Source organism: Chiloscyllium plagiosum, chromosome 5 (genome assembly GCF_004010195.1).
Source record: "Chiloscyllium plagiosum isolate BGI_BamShark_2017 chromosome 5, ASM401019v2, whole genome shotgun sequence".
Taxonomy (NCBI): domain Eukaryota; kingdom Metazoa; phylum Chordata; class Chondrichthyes; order Orectolobiformes; family Hemiscylliidae; genus Chiloscyllium; species Chiloscyllium plagiosum.
The window spans coordinates 66,428,462-66,447,424 of NC_057714.1; the positions used below are offsets into that span (position 1 = coordinate 66,428,462).

An 18,963-nucleotide genomic window follows, 5' to 3' on the forward strand; every position below is an offset into this window, starting at 1 on the left:
TTGTGCAAAGTAGTTATCCAATCTGCCTTTGCTCTCTCTTTATGCCTTGTGAGCAGTGAATAAATTACACTTGATTAAATAAAGTATGAGTAAGATGGAGTTGATCTGCAAAGGGTGAATGGTGGCAAGGAAAAAGCAAACAATGGAGGGTGTTGCTCTCTTGAGTTTTGCATGAGAAGGGTCTCTGGGCAGGGAGGGATATGTTGGAGATGACTGGAAAGAAAGCAATGAAAGGAAATAAAAGAAGGAAAGAAAAAGGAAGCAAGCAATAAAGAAAATGATTTACATTTATAGAATGCTCTTCTCACAAATGGATGTGTCAAAATGTTTTACAACCAATTATATTCCTTTTGGGAAGTGGGTTGGGAGGAAACATAGTGAAGATAGCCATTGAACTTGTAGTGGATGTTGATCTTGGATAAAGATATCAGATATCGGTCTATTTCTACACTCAGAAAAGTTGACTGAGAGGCTGAGGAAGAGTAGGGATCATGTGAAACAAATAGAAGGATGGAAATTGGAAGAGAAATTACTAAGCTTTTCATTTGATAGTGACCACACTAAAATAATCATAAATTTGCTGGAAAGAACATGTGAAGTAAAGAACTGAGAAGATCCTGAATAAATAATGTTCGTGATAACAGATGAAAAGGTAGGTATAGCTAGGGCCATAGAGGGGAGATCTCCAGAGAGGTAAGATCTATGACAATCATGGAAACGATCACTTAATGTTCAGTGCACCTCTTCCTAGCTCCTCCTGGACTGTAGTCACCTACTGAAACATAATGTGCTCAGGGATTCCAGTTTGCTCAGGTTCTGAGCTCTGCAAAGCTTTGTAGCTATTTCAAGTTTTTAATGTAGTTATTCCAAATCTGGGGTGATTTAGCTTCATGCAGGCCTGCCAATTATTTTTTTCCCAAGAGCAAATTCAGAGCAGAGCTGAAAGATATTATTGTTGCATTGTAAATGAGACAAAAGATAATTGAATATTTTCAATTAAGTTAAAGAGGAGAAATGCGTGTTTGCAATTTCAGGTACCTGAATATATTTACCCACCTGACTCTGTGCCAGCTTATTCATCAATCCTCGTTCCAAATGTTGACAATGTCCGCACAGATTTTCTAATGCATACCGTCATGAAACAAGAAAAAGCTGTGTTGCTCATTGGTGAACAGGGAACAGCCAAGACAGTTATGATCAAGGTATGGTTTCAGATATGATTAAGCACAGCAGCAACAATTTATATCTATATTGTCACTTCTTTGAATTCACTTAAAGGATGTAGTCATTACTGACTAAGCCAGCAATTATTGTCCATCTCTGATTGCCCTGAAGGCAGTTAACAGTCAAACATATTGCTGTTGGTCTGGGTCACATGTTGGACAGACCGGGTAAAGATGGCAGATTTCCTTTCCTAAAGGACATTAGTGAACCAATTTCTTTCCCCTGACAATCAGCAATATGTTCCTGGTCATCATTAGACTCTTAATTCCAGAGTTTAATTTAGTTCAAATTCCATCATCTGGCCTGGTGGGATTTGAACTGAAGTTCTTAGCAGATTACTTGGGTCTTTGGATTAATGATCCATGAGGTCATCACCATTATAATTAAACATCGCAAGGCACCTTCAAACATAGCATGAAAGCATGCAAAATTATAGTTGGCAAAACTTTAGGAATAGTTGATCAATAAAAGTAGTATAAGAGTTGAAAATGAAAAAGCTTTTTTAACTCAATGAGAATGGCAATGAACTAATGGAATGATGGATAGCATGGTGGCATCACCTTGCCAGGAGCCTGCATTTGATTCCATCCTCAGGCGACTGTCTCTGTGGAGTTTGCACATTCTCCCTGTGTCTGTATGGGTTTCCTCTGGGTGCTTGGGTTTCCTCCCACAGTCCAAAGATGTGCAAGTTAGATGAATTGGCCATGCTAAAATGCCCTTACTGTCCAGGGATGTGTAGGTTGGGTGGAGTAGCCAGGGGCATTGCAGGTTAAAAGTGACAAGGTGGGCGGGGGGTGATTCGGAGGGTCAGTGTGGACTCGATGGGCTGAATGGCCTGCTTCCACACTGTATGAAATTCTATGATTCTAATGTAACTAATGAGAGATATTGCTACAAAAAAGACACATTTTGTTGAAGCTATTTGTCTTACATTCATCAAGATACAAGTGATGAAGATTTATAATAGAAATAAATCAGTTTTTGGCTTTAAGTTATGTGAAGATGACATCTTTAAATTAAGAATAAAATCTCATTTTTTTTAACATGTGTCAAAAGTTTTTCGAAGGAGTTTTGTGACTTAAGCAAATAATTAATAAAGCCACCAAGTGAGATAATTGAGCTTTTATGATATAAAGGAAGAGAGGCCAGAGGCCAGAAGCAATTTTAATTCAGAAGAATAGCTCCACACCAGCAAAAGTTTATTTTTGGCAGTTTCTAGGCCATCTGAGCTGGAAAGAAGTCTTAAGCTGTTTTAGCAGGCCAAGTAGGCAGGGCTAGAAAAAAGCCTTGGTCTTTTCTTCCAGTTCAATGAGAAAAATCAATAAATTAGCTTCCAAATTTGTGCTACAGGGGTCTCACATCTGATGAATGTGCAGGGAGTCACCAAAAATAAATGCTTGAATTTTATTAGTTGTTTAAAAAAGTAAAGAATGAAAATAGGAGAGATGTACCACTGGGATAGAGTGTCTGTAAAGGACATTATGTGTAAAAAAAAGGTTCAATCTTTCTATTTGCTTTTTGATAAGATTATCATAATTGTCATATGTATATACAGCTTGTTTTTTTCCATGTAATAAACTTATGCTCTTTTATTATAAGTATGTTGGCAGACTCATGTGACTATGTAAAGTGATTTACCACCATGGTAATCAAAATTACAAAAATAAAACATATAATCCATCAAGCTAGGTTTCACACTGAGATTTGACTTGCCCAATTTTACCATCAGTTGGAACCATACACAAAAATATTAATATGAAGGGAAAACAACATTTATGCTATTTGAGATGATAGGGCTTCTCACTGTATATCATACAAACTCATGAACTGTCTTAATGCTGTTACTGATGGTCCTGAAAAGTGTACAGTCTCTCTCAGATTAACTCAGAAATTACCTCAAGGAATAGGAGAAGCTAGTTGTTTCATGCTGCTATAATTCAGTAACAGTTTGACTATTTGCCACTCAGAATTCTGTCGTCAAGCCAAAAAGATATTGTACTAATTGTACAAATGAATAATGTGGTAGATGAATTTTAGTGTTGGGATGAATCAGGTAAAATGATGGAACATATCAAACAGCTTATCCCATTGGCCATTTGCAGCAACCAAGCACCTGACTGTACATATCAGCTCGTGCTTGCAAAGCTCAAACATAGTGTCCAACATGCGGTGAGATTTCACGATTGTACAACTACTACCAAATAACATTGAATATGCAAAGAAGTATGCTGACTCGCCATGTTAAGATTGTTTATTGGTCTTGAGGTGGGACATGCTTGTATATACTGGAAGCTACATACATTAATACCTAGGGCCTTGTTCTTTGCAATGGACACAGTTTATAAACAGTATATACACTGTGCCTGTTTCAAATCAATACAACAGGTAACAGTCACTCCCTTGTTCATTTAGCAGGGGAATGGCTTGACCAATTATAGTCATCCTGCCTTGTTTAAAATTTGAACAAAGTTTGGATGTTAATTACCAGTCATCATTATCCAGTGCATTCTCCATGACAATTGCTTAACCAATCTGAGACCATTTACCATACAATCAGGACACCTCTGTCATTCAGTATAAATATTGTTTTTTTTTCTTCACATTAATATTTCTTGCAAGTTGTCTTGAGCCCAAGACAAACATTTTGACAAATTATGTCTTTCTTCAGCGATACTGAGGTTTTATGCTACCAAATGGCTAATAAGAAATACTTTTAAAATCCACTTAAAATTGTGCTTAAACAATCTATGATAATGGAATGTGCATTAATGTCTCTTAGAGCTTGTGTTAAAATACTTACAAGTGTGACAATAACAACAATTTATATTCTTGAGCTATATCGTTGCACATTTCCCAGTTATTTTTATATGCTTTGATTCTGTGAATATCTGGACAGCTTGAAGTGTTGCTGATTTCATGAATCTCACACACCTGGAGACCTGTTGAGGTCTATTAAGATGGTGTGGAGCACATATTATTGATTTCGTTTTCTTTCCTTACCAATATATTTGAGGCTGGAATGGACCTAAAGGTGTACAACATCTGGAAGTCTACTTTAAATATCTTCATCCAAATGCTGCCAAGACTAACATTTTGTTCTAATTTAAAGGCTGAGGAATAGGTTCTGCTGCTCACAACTATCCCATCATGCAACAGTAAAATACCTTGGCATCATCTTGGCCATGCATTGTCTTACTAGCAGCACTCCAGTAAACTGGAGCTAATATGTTCATGATGAGAGTGAATCTCATGTGGAATCTAGTGTCTGCCACCCACTACCAGCAGGGCCAACAGACTACCCGCTGCTTCTCTCCCCCGGTCTAGAATCACAGAATCGAATCATAGAATCCTTACAGTGCAGAAAGAGGCCATTTGGCCTATCAAGCATTCTGTGACCCTCTGAAATACCACCTGTTGATCCAGCCAATAATAGATTACTGATGCTCAATTTGGTTCAGGAACCACCACATCTTTCACAAATGTGGTAAACAGCAACATCTGGAAGGGTGCAGGGATTACTAATGGAATGTTAAGCCGAACACAACTTGAATGGCTCCTTGGTTTAGGATACATTGAAATTTTGATGTCATGGTTAAATCTGAAATAACTCTATGGAGACTGGTTTCCTATCATCAAGTCTCCCTTTATTTATATATGGAAAGCTCTCCCAGAGCCACGTCTCAGTGTGAGCAGAATATGTGACATGCCTGTTTATATCATGTCAGCCAGGGCTCCCTGATTGAATCACATTAACAGCCCCAATCAGGAAATTCATATTCTATGATGTCCACATGGCCGACCTTGTTACAATCTCGACAAAATCATTGTCCTCGAAGAGCACCACCAGCTGGCACCCAATGAAACACTCCCACTGACATAGGACTTTTCCAATGCATGTGTCTGCAATCTCAGAGCCTATACTGGATCACATTCGATGCCCTACAATCTTAGGACATTATACAGACCCTGATAGTGCACCTAATGGTTGACTGCAAATATTACCAATAGTAATCTGGTAACTGAGTCAAGTCTTGCCTTTCAATCATCCCTGGAAAGTCAAGACAACCCTCAACTTCATGGCAACAAACCAGGGAAGAGGTGTCTACATGGTACAGGAAGAACTGCTCAAATCATGATTGTGCCCAACCAAGAACTAGCATCTCCCAGAGAGATCCATTCCTGTTGGCATTTTAACTGTTCACACTGAAGCCATTGAATAGATCATTAACCTTAATATTAAACTGTAACTGTTTCTCCAGCTGCATTAAACAATCTGGATTCAACTAATAATCATAAATCTGAAAACCTGGTAGCTCAATTCATGTAGCATAGAGTGCACTTCAGGTCTGCTTTGTCTTTCTGGCTAAGGAATAAAAGAAGTTGGAAAAGAAAATCAAGACACGAAATTTCCCTTTCTTCAGATTGTCAGTCATTAGCAGATAGTTCTCTGAGAAGATTGATTCACTGTCCAGGTTTGGCCATGCGCTTAGTTTTTGGAATCAGGTGTCAACCTTGGCTTGGTACTAAGCCCTGAAAATTGTGAATTGAAGCTGCCTGAAGACTTGAACATATTATCTCTGTTTTCACACAGTACTGCACTGTCAGAAAATGGATCTTTCATATGAGACAATATTCTAAGGTCAAAGTTAATCTCTCTGCTGTATGCAAATGGCAGCATATGGCAATATTCAAAGAAGAGCAACGGTGTTCACCTGAACTCAATATTGAGTGTCATAACTTTAGGGTTTGAATTATTTTATGTCCTAGAACCCACCCCCAAACACCAGGCCTTGTTATCACTCAATTTGCTATGACACATAATCCGTTGTTAGCCACTAACAGTCTCCTATAACAGCTATTTGCCCTCCTAGCCAGTTATCCCCTCTTTTGTCTATCCAACTGTTCTTGTCTCTCTTTGAGCTCTATCCCCACCTCTCATTTACTCCTTACTCCTCCTTGCATCCTATCTTCTGCATTAAAACTGATGTTTTCCTAGCTACCATCAGTTCTCAGGAAGGATCAACGGGCCTGAAATGTTAACTTTGATTTCACTCCACAGATGCTGCAGATCTGCTGAGCTTTTCCAGCAATTTCTGTTTTTGCTCTCCTGGTAATCTTACTGGGTATCATCTGATCCTCAAGCAACAGCACTAAAGCAGTTAATTTGGTTACTGATCTCACTCTTGTTTGATAGACCTTAAATTTACTGTTGCGTCATCTTCAGCTTCCCATTTTAGGGAATTGAACATTAAATCCAGGCTATTATTTCAGCTCTGTAATATATTTGGATCAGATATGAAATCGAGGACCCACCCCACTTTGCTTTCCAAATTGATTTAAATTATCCTATTTCAAAGAATAGCAAACAATACTGGTATTCTGATGAACATTTATCCCTGTATTGACATTGCACGACTCAAGGTTATTGAGATTTTACCCCAGTTTCAGGTGCCTTGTGCAATTAGCTACCATGTTGCTTACATTTCAGCAGTGAGTTTACTTGGAAAGTGCTTATTTAACTGCAAGGCAATTTAGAACATTCTGGAGTTGTGAAAGGTGTTATATCAGTTGATTTTTTTTTGTGTTACAATTGTGACTACAATTGAAAAATACCTAATGGATTGTCAAGTTAGGAATAACGGAGGTTCTACAGTTTATGATTTGGTATTTAAATTATTCAAAAAAATCTTAAACATAACATAACTAGTATAATAAACATCAACACTTGCTTCCTCAATCTTTTCAACAAGATAAGTGGTCCTTTTACAATTCAATTTCACTACACATTTAGATAGCCCAAGAGAATTTGTGTTATCATTTACGACCTGTGTTATAATTTATAATTTACTTTAATGATTCTTATGTTTCTGAATTGTATCTGAGGTATCAACATGGATATTGCACATTAAATTGCAGGGCTACATGAGCAAGTATGATCCTGAAATCCATGCAACTAAGAGTTTGAACTTCTCCTCTGCCACAATGCCAAATATGTTCCAACGGAGCATCGAAAGTTACGTAGATAAACGAATGGGTACAACCTATGGTCCACCTAGTGGCAAAAAAATGACCGTGTTTGTTGATGATATTAATATGCCAGTGATCAATGAATGGGGTGATCAGGTAAATCTGTTCTTTAGATAAGACCGTGAAAAATTTGAATTAACTAAATTTCTTTTGTGCACATTTTGATATAATTTTTAAAAAACTAACGTTCCAGAAGTAAAAACCAGTAAAACTGGTGAATGCGACATACTGGTCTGACTAGTCTTGTCTGCTTAAAATGAGTGACTAGTACATTCATTTGCAAATATTATTGGATTCTTACTGTTTTTCTTTAAAGTTTAAGTAAGCAAAAGGTTTTGCAAAGACATCCTTCTCAGCACATTGCACAAAACGTGCCTAAGTTAACTCTCTATTCATTAAACAGATAACCAATGAGATTGTCCGACAGCTAATGGAACAGAAGGGTTTCTACAATCTTGAAAAACCTGGAGAGTTCACCAACATTGTTGATGTACAATTTGTTGCTGCTATGATTCATCCTGGTGGTGGCAGAAATGACATTCCTCAACGGCTTAAAAGACAGTTCACAGTTTATAACTGTGCACTACCATCGAATGCATCCATTGATAAAATATTCAGAACTATTGCAAGCGGCTATTTTTGTGAGCAACGTGGCTTCCCTGTTGAGATTTGCAAACTGGCCTCAGCTTTAGTACCAACCACACGCAAACTTTGGCAGGCTGTCAAGCTGAAGGTATGTTAAATGCTAACATCATGGACTACCGTGTAGGATAGTACACATGCAGAGGAACTCAGTTGGTTAAGGCTGAGAAATAGAAGAAAAAAATGGAGCACAAAGAGAAGAGCAATAGAAATGGAATTACCTAAGAGAGAATTTACATTGTGTCTTTAACAAAAAATGAATATTTTAAAATGCTTTGCAAATACAATAAGTGCAAGGAAAATTGTGCTAACTGAGTTGGGGAAAGATTTGAAAAGGCATAGAAAACTTGGTCAAGAGGCAGTTTATGAAGATTTATTTTTGAATGTGGAGAAAGGCAGAGAATTTTATGGAGGGAATTCCAGAGCATAGGATCAAGGGTGATTTAAAAATGAACAAAAGTGTGGAGACGGGAATGTAGACCATGGCTGGATTTTACATTTTCTGGTGGGGTGAAGGAGACAGAATGGAAAGTAAGTGGTCGACTCACTCCTACCTCAGCTACGTCAGCCTATCCATTTAAGTGCAAATGGCCAATTAATGACAGCTCAGTGTAAGAGTAGCCAGTTAGTGGTTTGAAGGGAGGCTTGTAAACCTAAGGAGGCCAGGCTGATATGTCATGCTGCAGAGTGGGTTTATGTCAGAAATAGCAAGTCAGCTGCAGCTACAAATTTAAAGACCTCTTACCCTCTGAATCTTGTTATTTTTCATTAAAAGCTTCAGTTAAAAAAAAAAGATGCTGCCACTTTCCCCAGTAGAATTTGCTGCTATACTCGAGCCTGATTGTGGTGGCTTCCACCTCTGTGTCCCCTGAGCATCTGTACTAAAAATCTCCAAAACCATTTAACATCTGATGCCTGAGAAATGGAGCAAGCAGTGAAAAATTGCAGGTGAACGGGTCATTAACAAGCTAAATTTATTAATTTTATTTATTTCACAATCGCTGGTGGGCTGTTGATTCCCCTGTCCACTTACCTTCCATAATTTGGGAGACTGGTGTGACCTTGGTGAAATCATGTCCTATTTTAAATTCTCTGGGTGGAGGGGTATGCAGCCAAATTGATGACATGGGAACATGGCCTTGCAATTTTTGTAATGATTTTCTAAGTCTGTGTTGGCAGCAGGGTACTTCAGTGGTCCCTAGGGCATATTGTGTCTGTGATTTTCAAATTTGCCTTGTCAGTGTGCTAGGTTTCTGCTATTTCTGGCACCAGTACAAATTCTAATCAAGATAACTCTCTGAGTCTCATTCATTCATTTTGTGAGTGACATAAATAGGAAGGCAATATTTTAAAACCTCTCGAAGAGGTATAGCATATTGAAAATTCACCATGAGGAATAGATATTTAATGACCAGTTGAAAAGAATGCCAAAGATGACTCGTGAAATAGTAGCTCTCCAATGATGAAGCAGATTTGAGGGTTCATTGCTTTCATTGTGCATTTACACATTCCTGTCATCTTTTAAATTAATCTGTTTCAAATATTGTTTTGCAGATGTTGCCCACTCCGGCCAAATTCCATTATATTTTCAACCTCCGTGATCTTAGTCGTATTTGGCAGGGAATCCTAACTGTTACATCTGAAATTTGCCAGTCTCCTGATGTGCTAGTGTCGCTGTTTCATCATGAATGCACTCGTGTTATTGCAGATAGATTTACCAACAAGCAGGACAAGGACTGGTTTGAGAATATAGTGAAAAAGGTTTGGCAATACTTTTTCTTCTCTTCTGCTGTAAAAGGGCTTTTGAAGAGATTAGGTGGTTCATAGAGTCATAGAGATGTACAGCACGGAAACAAACCCTTTGGTCCCACTTGCCAGTGCTTGGCCCTTATCCCTCTAAAGTCAGAGAGTGTGATGCTGGAAAAGCACAGCCAGTCAGGCAGCATCCAAGGAGCAGGAGAATCAATGTTTTGAGCATAAACTCTTCATCAGGACTTCCAGCATTCTCCAACTCTGATCTCCAGCATCTGCAGTCCTCACTTTCTCCATATCCCTCTAAAACCTTCCTATTCATATGTCCATTCAGATGCCTTTTAAATGCTAATTGTACTAGCCTCCCCCACTTCCTCTTGCAGCTCATTCCATACATGCAGCACCCTCTGTGTCTAAACGTTGCCCCTTTGGTCCCTTTTAAATTTTTCCCCACTCACCCTAAACCTATGCCCTCTAGTTCTGGACCACCAGGAAAAAGACCTTGTCTATTTACCCTATCCATGCCCCTCATGATTTTATAAACCTTTATAAGGTCACCACTCAGCCTCCGATGCTCCACGGAAAACAGCCCCAACTATTCAGCCTTTCCCTGTAGCTCAAATCCGCCAACCCTAGCAACATCTTTGTAAATCTTTTCTGCTCCCTTTCAAGTTTCACAACATCCTTCAATAGGAGGGAGACCAGAATTGTGCACAATATTCCAAAAGTGACCTAACCAATGTCCTGTACAGCCGCAACATGATCTTCCAACTCCTGTACTCAATGCTCTAACCAATAAAGGAAAGCATACCAAATGTCGTCTTCATTATCCTATCTACCTGCGACTCCCCTTTCAAGGAACTATGAACCTGCACTCCAAAGTCTTTCTGTTCACCCACATTCCCCAGGCCCTTACCGTTAAGTGTATAAGTCCTCAAGGTTTGGGAGAAGATTTGTAGCTCGGGTGCTTGTTGTTGTGGTGGTTCTGTTTGCTGAGCTGGGAATTTGTGTGGCATTTATTGCTTTTTGTATAGAGTTGTTTGTTGTTTGTAATACTGAACAATAATGAAACAACTTTTCATTATTGATTTGTGAGATTAACATATTAAAAATAAAATGAAATACTGAAATTATTGTTTATACTGTTTATTTCTTCTATATTTGACCAACTCCACAATTTCATATCTTTATTGTAACAGAATATCCTTATTCTTTTGATTATAAGTTTCAGTGCAAAATTATATAATTTAGCACTTTTTACAATGGGAGAAAATTAATACTGAGCAGAATTATGTTCAACTTATTGTTGGTTCGGTCCTCCAACACATGTGTACTCCTTGGAAGAATTAATTGCCCACCCCTGCTCTAAACTCTTCCTATTCATATACCCATCCACATGACTTTTAAATGCTCTAATTATACCAGCCTCCATCACTTCCTCTGGCAGTTCATCCCGTACATGCACCACAAGCATGTTGTGTGAACAGAGACAAATGAAATGATTTTCCCAATTCTTTTTTTCTCCATCCACAACATCTATGTTTTTTTTTCTCTCTGCATTTGAATTGGGGAGTTTATAAAGCGATTAGGGTTTTAACCAGTGGAGTTATATGCTGATGGTTCATTACTGTTTATCTACGCCAATTACTTGTAAGAAAGAGTAATTTTTGTTAAGTCTGGAAGCCTTCTCTGTTCCTCTGACAACTTGGGTCTAAAAGACAGATAAATTGGGGAAATTTGCATACTTCTTAAAATCTTTATTTTTGTGACAGCTCTGGGAATGATGGAATAGTACAATACTTTAGTGAAGCATAACAATTGATATTTAATATTCAGTATAATTTTTTGTTAAGGTAAAAGATTGATGAGTACATTACAGCAGTGTAATGTGAGACAATTTGGTGCATTGTCTTATTATTGGGCTTAACATGGAAATATATCTTCACAGTCTTCAGTTCCAAATTGGAATTAATGTCATTTATGTCTCTCCAAACATTTCAGATTAACAGAACATTTGAATGAGATGTTTTGGTTGAATCTTTCACTTTGAATTTATCTGAGCATTGTTGCATTACATTACACTAATCTACTTTTTATGTGAATGCTTTCTTTCACACTAAGTCAAGGGTTGTACCTGATGTCGGGCCATATTTGAAAAGGTCCAGAAAATAAAACTGTAATATACCAGCATTACCACAATGCTGTTTCTACAATATAGCCAAAATGTGCACAACATGACAGGGGAAATGTTTGTGACAAAATCAAAACCAGCACAAACTCACTTGAAGGAAATTCAACTCATTGCCATCTTAATGTAAAGTCAATAAATGATATTTGAATTCCATGGTGTGATAGGCAACATTTACACCAATCCCATGCAGGCACTTTGCATGGATTTGATTCTATATTAGGTGTAAATTCAGGTATAAATGGACCAAATATGCAATGATTAGAAGCATCAGCATTGTGTATCCTACCAGCAATCTTTAAAAAGACCACATAAGGTCTCTCAGAAAGTAGCATAAAAATGTTCAGTCGTTACATTTGTGGACTCAGGGTTAGCAAAAATTCTCTGGCTGACTGTTGCTGTAGTTGAATCCCTACCTTTATCACACCATTGGCTGCCAACCCCTCCCATAGGATACTGTGTAAATGTAAAAGCAAGTCAGTTCATCAACTTCTCCAACCAAAGAGCTGAACCAGGCTATCTCATTATTGATGGCTTAAAGCTGAGGCTTAAAGTCAAATTTGCTTCAATTACAGACTAGTTATGGTTCATACATGGGGTTTCTTGTAATCTTATAAATTGTAATTTATCACCCATTTATGAAATTGGCATTACTAATATAGTTTGTTTCTACATAGATTGCTTCAGAGGATCATGGTGATGATATTTTAACACATTTTCAGCAAGAAGCGTTCTTTGTTGATTTCTTGCGTGATGCTCCAGAGCCCACAGGAGATGAGCCGGATGACATGGAACTAGAAGCTCCTAAAATTTATGAGCCAATTTCATCATTTGATCAGTTGGCCGAGCGCCTTCAAATATGCATGGAGCAGTATAATGAAGCCATCAGAGGTGCAGTGATGGATTTGGTATTTTTCAAGGTATTGGCTTATAGTGTATCTCCTCATGTCATGGACTTATTGTGTGTTTTAAAATAAATGTCTCTTCCTATGCTCATCACTCATCTATAAGCAGATCGTGATTTAATTTATTTCCCTTTAAGTGTGGAGTGGTGGTATGTATTTCCTTCACTCCATCTGTTTGTGGGCTCTGATTTTACAAAGACTGTAATAACATTGTTGGAAAGTTAAAAACCAGAAGGGGAGTTCATTTTGGACCCAGGGTGTTACAAGGGGACATAAATTTAAGGTGAAGGGTGGAAGGTATAGGGGAGATGTCAGGGGTAGGTTCTTTACCCAGAGAGTGGTAGGGGCATGGAATGCGCTGCCTGTGGGAGTGGCAGAGTCAGAATCATTGGCGAACTTTAAGTGGCAATTGGATAGGTACATGGATGGGTGCTTAAGCTAGGACAAATGTTCGGCACAACATCGTGGGCCGAAGGGCCTGTTCTGTGCTGTATTGTTCTATGTTCTATGTTCTAACCACATGGGATTAATGTGGATTTCCCCAGTTTCCTCATTCTCACCCCCCCCATCTTATCCTCGTCCCAAGCTTCCAACTCGGCACCGCCCTCTTGACCTATCCATTACTTTTCCCACCTATCCGCTCGACCCTCCTCTCCAACCTATCGCCTTCTCTCCCGCCTTTATCTAACTATCGCTTTCTCAGCTACCTTCCCCCCAGCCTCACCCCGCCTCCCATTTATCTCTTAGCCCCCTCCCCTCCCACCCCTCCAGCCCACAAGCCTCATTCCTGATGAAGGGCTTATGCCTGAAACATCGATTCTCCTGCTTCTCGGATGCTGCCTGGCCTACTGTGCTTTTCCAGCACCACCATCTCGACTCTGATCTCCAGCATGTGCAGTGCCTACTTTCTCCTATGCAATCACAGCAGAACCCTTGGTGGTTTATTTACTATATTTTTACAACATTCAGTAAATATAAAATTAACAATTTTTTTCACTGTCCATATGGTCCAGTAATGTAAACTGGAATGTCTAATATCATAAAGGACTAGAGATTAAGAATCAATAATAGAACTTTTCTTGGAAGCATTTTATATTTGCAATTGCCGATTTAACGAATAGGTTTCCATTCATTCCCAGAATATCCAGACTAGGCAATTGTTAAACTGATAGCAGATAAGCAGCCCAATTGCTTCTGGTACATTTTCTGTGATGTCTCTGAGGATTACATGTTCTTTTGTCCTTTCATTTCCTTTCACACTGACTGGCCAGTTCCATTACTGGACCACTGGTGAATCTTAAAGGCACATTCACCATGGAGTTAATGAAGCTGAAATTAAATGGGTTATTATACTTATGAGCTTTATGATGAAGGCCCTACAATAGACATTCTAAGCTGACTTTTCAATTTTCAGAGACAAATGTGCCTGCTGTAATTTTCCAACACACACCAACATTTTTAGCATTTATGCCTTTTACTATGTGTTGAGGGTATTTATCCTTGCTCAAGTACCAATCTAGTATATTGTAAGAATGCACTATTTGTCAAACAAGACCTGGTAATGTTATGTCAGGCTATGAACTGGATTAGAAATTTGAAATTCTGATTTTTAAAATTTTCTCATGGGATGCCGGCATTGCTGGCTGGCCAGCATTTATTGTCCGTCCCTACTTGCCCTTGAGAAGGAGGTTGTGAACTGTCTTCTTGAACTGCTGCAGTCAACATATTGTAGGTAGATCCACAATGCTGTTAGGGAGGGAATTTCCAGATTTTGACCCAATGACAGTGAAGGAATAACAGCACCAATATATTTCCAAGGCAGGATGTTGAATGGCTTGGAGGGGAACTTGTGGGTGGTGGGCTTAGCTGGTAAGCTTTCATTTAGATGACACATTGTATATTTATTTTGTTCTAATTTGCAAATGTAATTCTTTGTCGCTATAAGGATGCCATGATACATTTGATGAAGATATCCCGTATCATTCGGACTCCACAAGGAAATGCCTTGCTGGTAGGAGTTGGTGGATCTGGAAAACAGAGCCTTACTAGACTGGCTTCATATATTGCAGGATATCAAAGCTTTCAGATTGTACTCACAAGGTAAAGCTGTTTTGCAGTATTTATTATTAATCCATTAGCTTTGTCACATTTGCAAGGAGATACAGTAGCTTAATGGTATTATTGTTGGACTGTAAATCCAGAGACCCAGATGATGTCTCGGGGACCTGGAGTCTAATCTCGCCACGACAGATGTAGAATTTAAATTCAGTTTTAAAAAAAATAGAATTAAGAGTCTAATGATAACTATGAATTGTCAGGAAACGCCCACCTGGTTCACTCAGCCCTTTTGGGAGGAAAACTGCCATCATTACCTGGTCGGGCCTACATATGACTCCAAACCCACAGCAATATGTTTAACTCTTAACTGCCCTCTGGGCAATTAGGAATGGGCAGTAAATGCAGGCCAAGCCAATGATGCCCACATCCCATGAATGAATAAAAAAAAATTACCTCCTTTGTATCGCTTCACTCACAACAGAGTTGATGCAAGATTAGGTTCTACCTGTGACCATTAATTTATGTGTCTAACTGTTGGCCTCAGTAGTACTAAACGTCACGTGTTTCATTGGGTAGCATGCCTCCCTCTGAGCTGAAAGCTCAAATGTCAAGTCTTACTCCAGGACCTGATGGCCAAGGGAGGTGGTTCACGACAAGGTCAAAAACGCTGAGTGTCAACTTGCAATTAATTCCAACATATGCTAAAGCTAGGTGCTAACAGTGAGAAAGAATCCTGGTCAGTCATATGGTGAAAAGAAATTGTGAGCCTCAACTGTCACTGCCTGTAGCTCCAGGCTTTGACATGCATGTCAAGGTTTATGCGACAACAGCAAACGAGATTCCTTGGGGCTCCAGTTAGGTGAACTGCAGTTGTGGATCAGAGTGGTGCCAACAGATTGGGGTTTGATCACTGCTCCAGTTGAGGCAGACTCAGCACCTACTGTTTTCCCTAGCTTTGGTGAAGATTGCAGCACTAAAGGTCAGACCTACCTTCAGACAAAGGCCTCAAGAAGGTATCATCTGGTGTGTGTATGCTAGAGGATGTGTTGCATTTATTTTGAACTAGGCTCAATATCATCTCATGTTTCAAAGGTTTTCGGTTGTAGGATGTAGGAATTGCTAGTGGGCCACTATTTGTTGCCCATCCTGAGTTACCCTTGCGAAGGTATTGTGCGCTTCCTTCTTGAACTGCTGCAGAACTCTTGGTGTAAATAGATCCACTATGCCATCAAAGTGTTGAGTTCCAGGAGTTTAATCCAGGGATACTGAAGGAATGGTAATTTTTTTTTTTCCAAATAGGAACTGTCAATGGCTTGGAGGGGGATTTTCAGATGGTGATGTTCCCAATGTATCTGCTCCCCTATATCTCTATATGGTAGTGGTTGTGAGTTTGGAATGGTACTGTCTGAGGATATTTGGAGAATTTCTGCAGTGTGTCTTGTAGATAGTACACACTGCTGTTATTGAGTGCCGATGGTGGAGGGAGTGAGTGTTTGAGGATGTGATGCAAATTAAGCAGGCTGCTTTGTTCTGAATGGTGTTAGGCTTTCTGAGTGTTGTAGGAGCTGCACCCATCCAGGCAAGTGGGGAATATTTCATCACACTCCTTGTGCCTTATAGATAATGGACAGGTTTTGGGGAGTCAGGAAGAGAGTTACTTACTGCAGTTTCATAGCCTCAGATTTTAACTTACAGCTGCTGTATTTATATGGTTCATTCAGTCCAGTTTCTGGTCAATGTTAACACCCAGGATGTTGATAGTGGGAATATAGTGAATGCCAAGGGCGATGGTTAGATTCTTGTTGGGGATGGTCATTACCTGACACTTGTATGCCACAAATGTTACTTGTCAATCTGCTTTCTCTCCACAGTAACAAGTAAAGTTCATTGATGCTGTGGTCACATAATTCTGCATGGAAAATAAATAAGATTATTAGTGCAGTCAGAGCAATAAGTACAGCTAAAGATTAGAAAAGATTACCAAATAAGCATTCATTACTTACATCCTGATGGATCAATCTATTATACAAATAAATTGTCAGTTAGCTTTGAACAGATCAAACAAGTCATATTCCAGTTGCCCTAACTCACCAGACATGTGCCATGTTTGATGGTGACATCTATTTCCACCTGCTTATTTATTTTTCACTGAACCACTTATCTCTTGTGTACATTTCTATTCTAAACCTGTCCATTCTTGATTATATAAATGCTTTGCTCCATGCACTTGCCTTTGTAAACCCTTGGACCTATCTCCATTTTATTCAGTATTCTATAAAACTTTGACCAAACATTAATTTGCCATTTGTAACATCTCTGTCTTTTGGTTTCTGTTTTCCATATGTCTGTTAATGAAATGGCTTGGAGCAATCTTTACGGTAAAGAAATGATAATTACTGTGAATTGAATTGAATTTATTGTCGTGTGTACCGAGGCACAGTGAAAAGCTTTGAATTGCAAGCAGTACAGGCAGCTCACATAGTTAAGTAGCATAGATAGTAACTAATAGGTAGAACGATTGTAGCAAATAGGAAACTTAGATCTGCACGTAGGAGCTCGCAAGGTGTCGACCATATCCAATGCCTTCCGCTGTTACAAGCAAGTGCGGTGTAAGTGTAAACTTGACATTATTAAATATCTTATTTCTGTTTTAGAACTTACAATACAAGTAATCTTATGGATGATCTGAAGATTCTGTATCGTACAGCTGGACAAAAAGGAATGGGTGTGGCATTCATATTTACAGATAATGAAATCAAAGATGAGGCCTTCTTGGAATACATGAACAATGTTCTAGCCTCAGGCGAGGTGTCAAACCTCTTTGCTCGAGATGAAATTGATGAAATTACCCAAGACTTAATTCCAGTAATGAAAAAGGAGTATCCAAGACGGCCCCCAACTGTTGAAAATCTCTACGATTACTTCCTTTCACGTGTGCGTAGCAATTTGCATGTGATTCTTTGTTTTTCTCCTGTTGGAGAGAAATTTCGTACTCGTGCAATGAAATTTCCTGGTCTGATCTCTGGTTGCACGATGGACTGGTTTCAGCGTTGGCCCAAAGATGCTCTCATTGCAGTTGCGCAACATTTCTTAGCACCTTACAAGATAGAATGCACAGCACAAGTAAAGCAGAGTGTTGTGAATACTATGGGAACATTTCAGGATACTGTAGCAGAAAAATGTGTTGAATACTTTGAACGATTTAGGCGCCAGACCTATGTGACTCCCAAGTCTTACTTATCTTTTATTGGAGGCTACAAAACTATCTATGCAGAGAAGTTTGCTTATGTGGAAATGCTGTCAAACCGAATGAAGACAGGTACAGACTTATCTATTTAATTAGTGTGCCAATATTAATGTACTGCAATTATCAAGTCATAGTCAATCCTACCATTTATCTGTGTCACTGAAGTTTGATTTCTTGCTTGTGTTATTTTTATTGATTATGAAAACTGATAAGGGGAGCATGAGTTGATTCAGTCTAATTAAATTTTAGGATATATAAAGGAAGCTTGCTAATCTCTTGTTAGTTTGACCCTATGTACAGGATACCATTTTACATTATCAGATATTATTGGATGCACCAGATTTGCTGATTATATAAATGTACAGGTGCCTACCAAACACTTTGTGCAGTTGGATTACACCTACAAGATGGATTCTCTGAAAGGTTCTAGCCACAGTGATGGTTAACAAGAGAAATAAAAATTAAAGCCAACCCCAAAGGGATAACTAATCATCCAATCGATCTTTTAGCATCAATATAGTTCATGAGTGGCTGTATTTTCAGTCTTCACTTTATGTTGTGGAGGAGCCGGTGTTGGACTGGGATGGACAAAGTTACAAATCACACAACACCGGGTTATAGAACAACAGGTTTATTTGGAAGCACTAGCTTTCGGGCCGCTGCTCCTTCTTCAGGTGGTTGTGAAGCAGGACATAAGACACAGGATTTATTGCAAAAGATTACAATATCATGCAAGTAAAATGATATACTTAACAAACCTTGATTGTTTTTAAGTCTTTCATCTTTTCGAATGGGTTACAGATTTTGGTTCATTAATATGTAAATCCCAGAATTTCTTTCAAGTTACATTCTCAAGATAAGTAAAGGTTTTATATATAAAAAAGGTGACATTTCAGCTCAGAAAATACATTAAAGATGTG

The 18,963-nt window shown here is 38.7% G+C and overlaps 1 protein-coding gene across 2 annotated transcripts in view; it reads left to right on the forward strand.

The window, feature by feature from the left end:
- Window positions 1–18,963, forward strand: part of dnah5l (dynein, axonemal, heavy chain 5 like) — a 362,555-nt gene that overhangs the window by 202,875 nt on the left and 140,717 nt on the right. For both annotated transcript variants that reach the window (XM_043690231.1, XM_043690232.1), the window contains 7 exons: window positions 1,035–1,202; window positions 7,141–7,347; window positions 7,655–7,984; window positions 9,448–9,654; window positions 12,511–12,753; window positions 14,684–14,838; window positions 17,451–18,115. In XM_043690231.1, coding sequence (XP_043546166.1) covers window positions 1,035–1,202; window positions 7,141–7,347; window positions 7,655–7,984; window positions 9,448–9,654; window positions 12,511–12,753; window positions 14,684–14,838; window positions 17,451–18,115 — 1,975 coding nt within the window. The remainder of the gene's footprint in view (window positions 1–1,034; window positions 1,203–7,140; window positions 7,348–7,654; window positions 7,985–9,447; window positions 9,655–12,510; window positions 12,754–14,683; window positions 14,839–17,450; window positions 18,116–18,963) is intronic.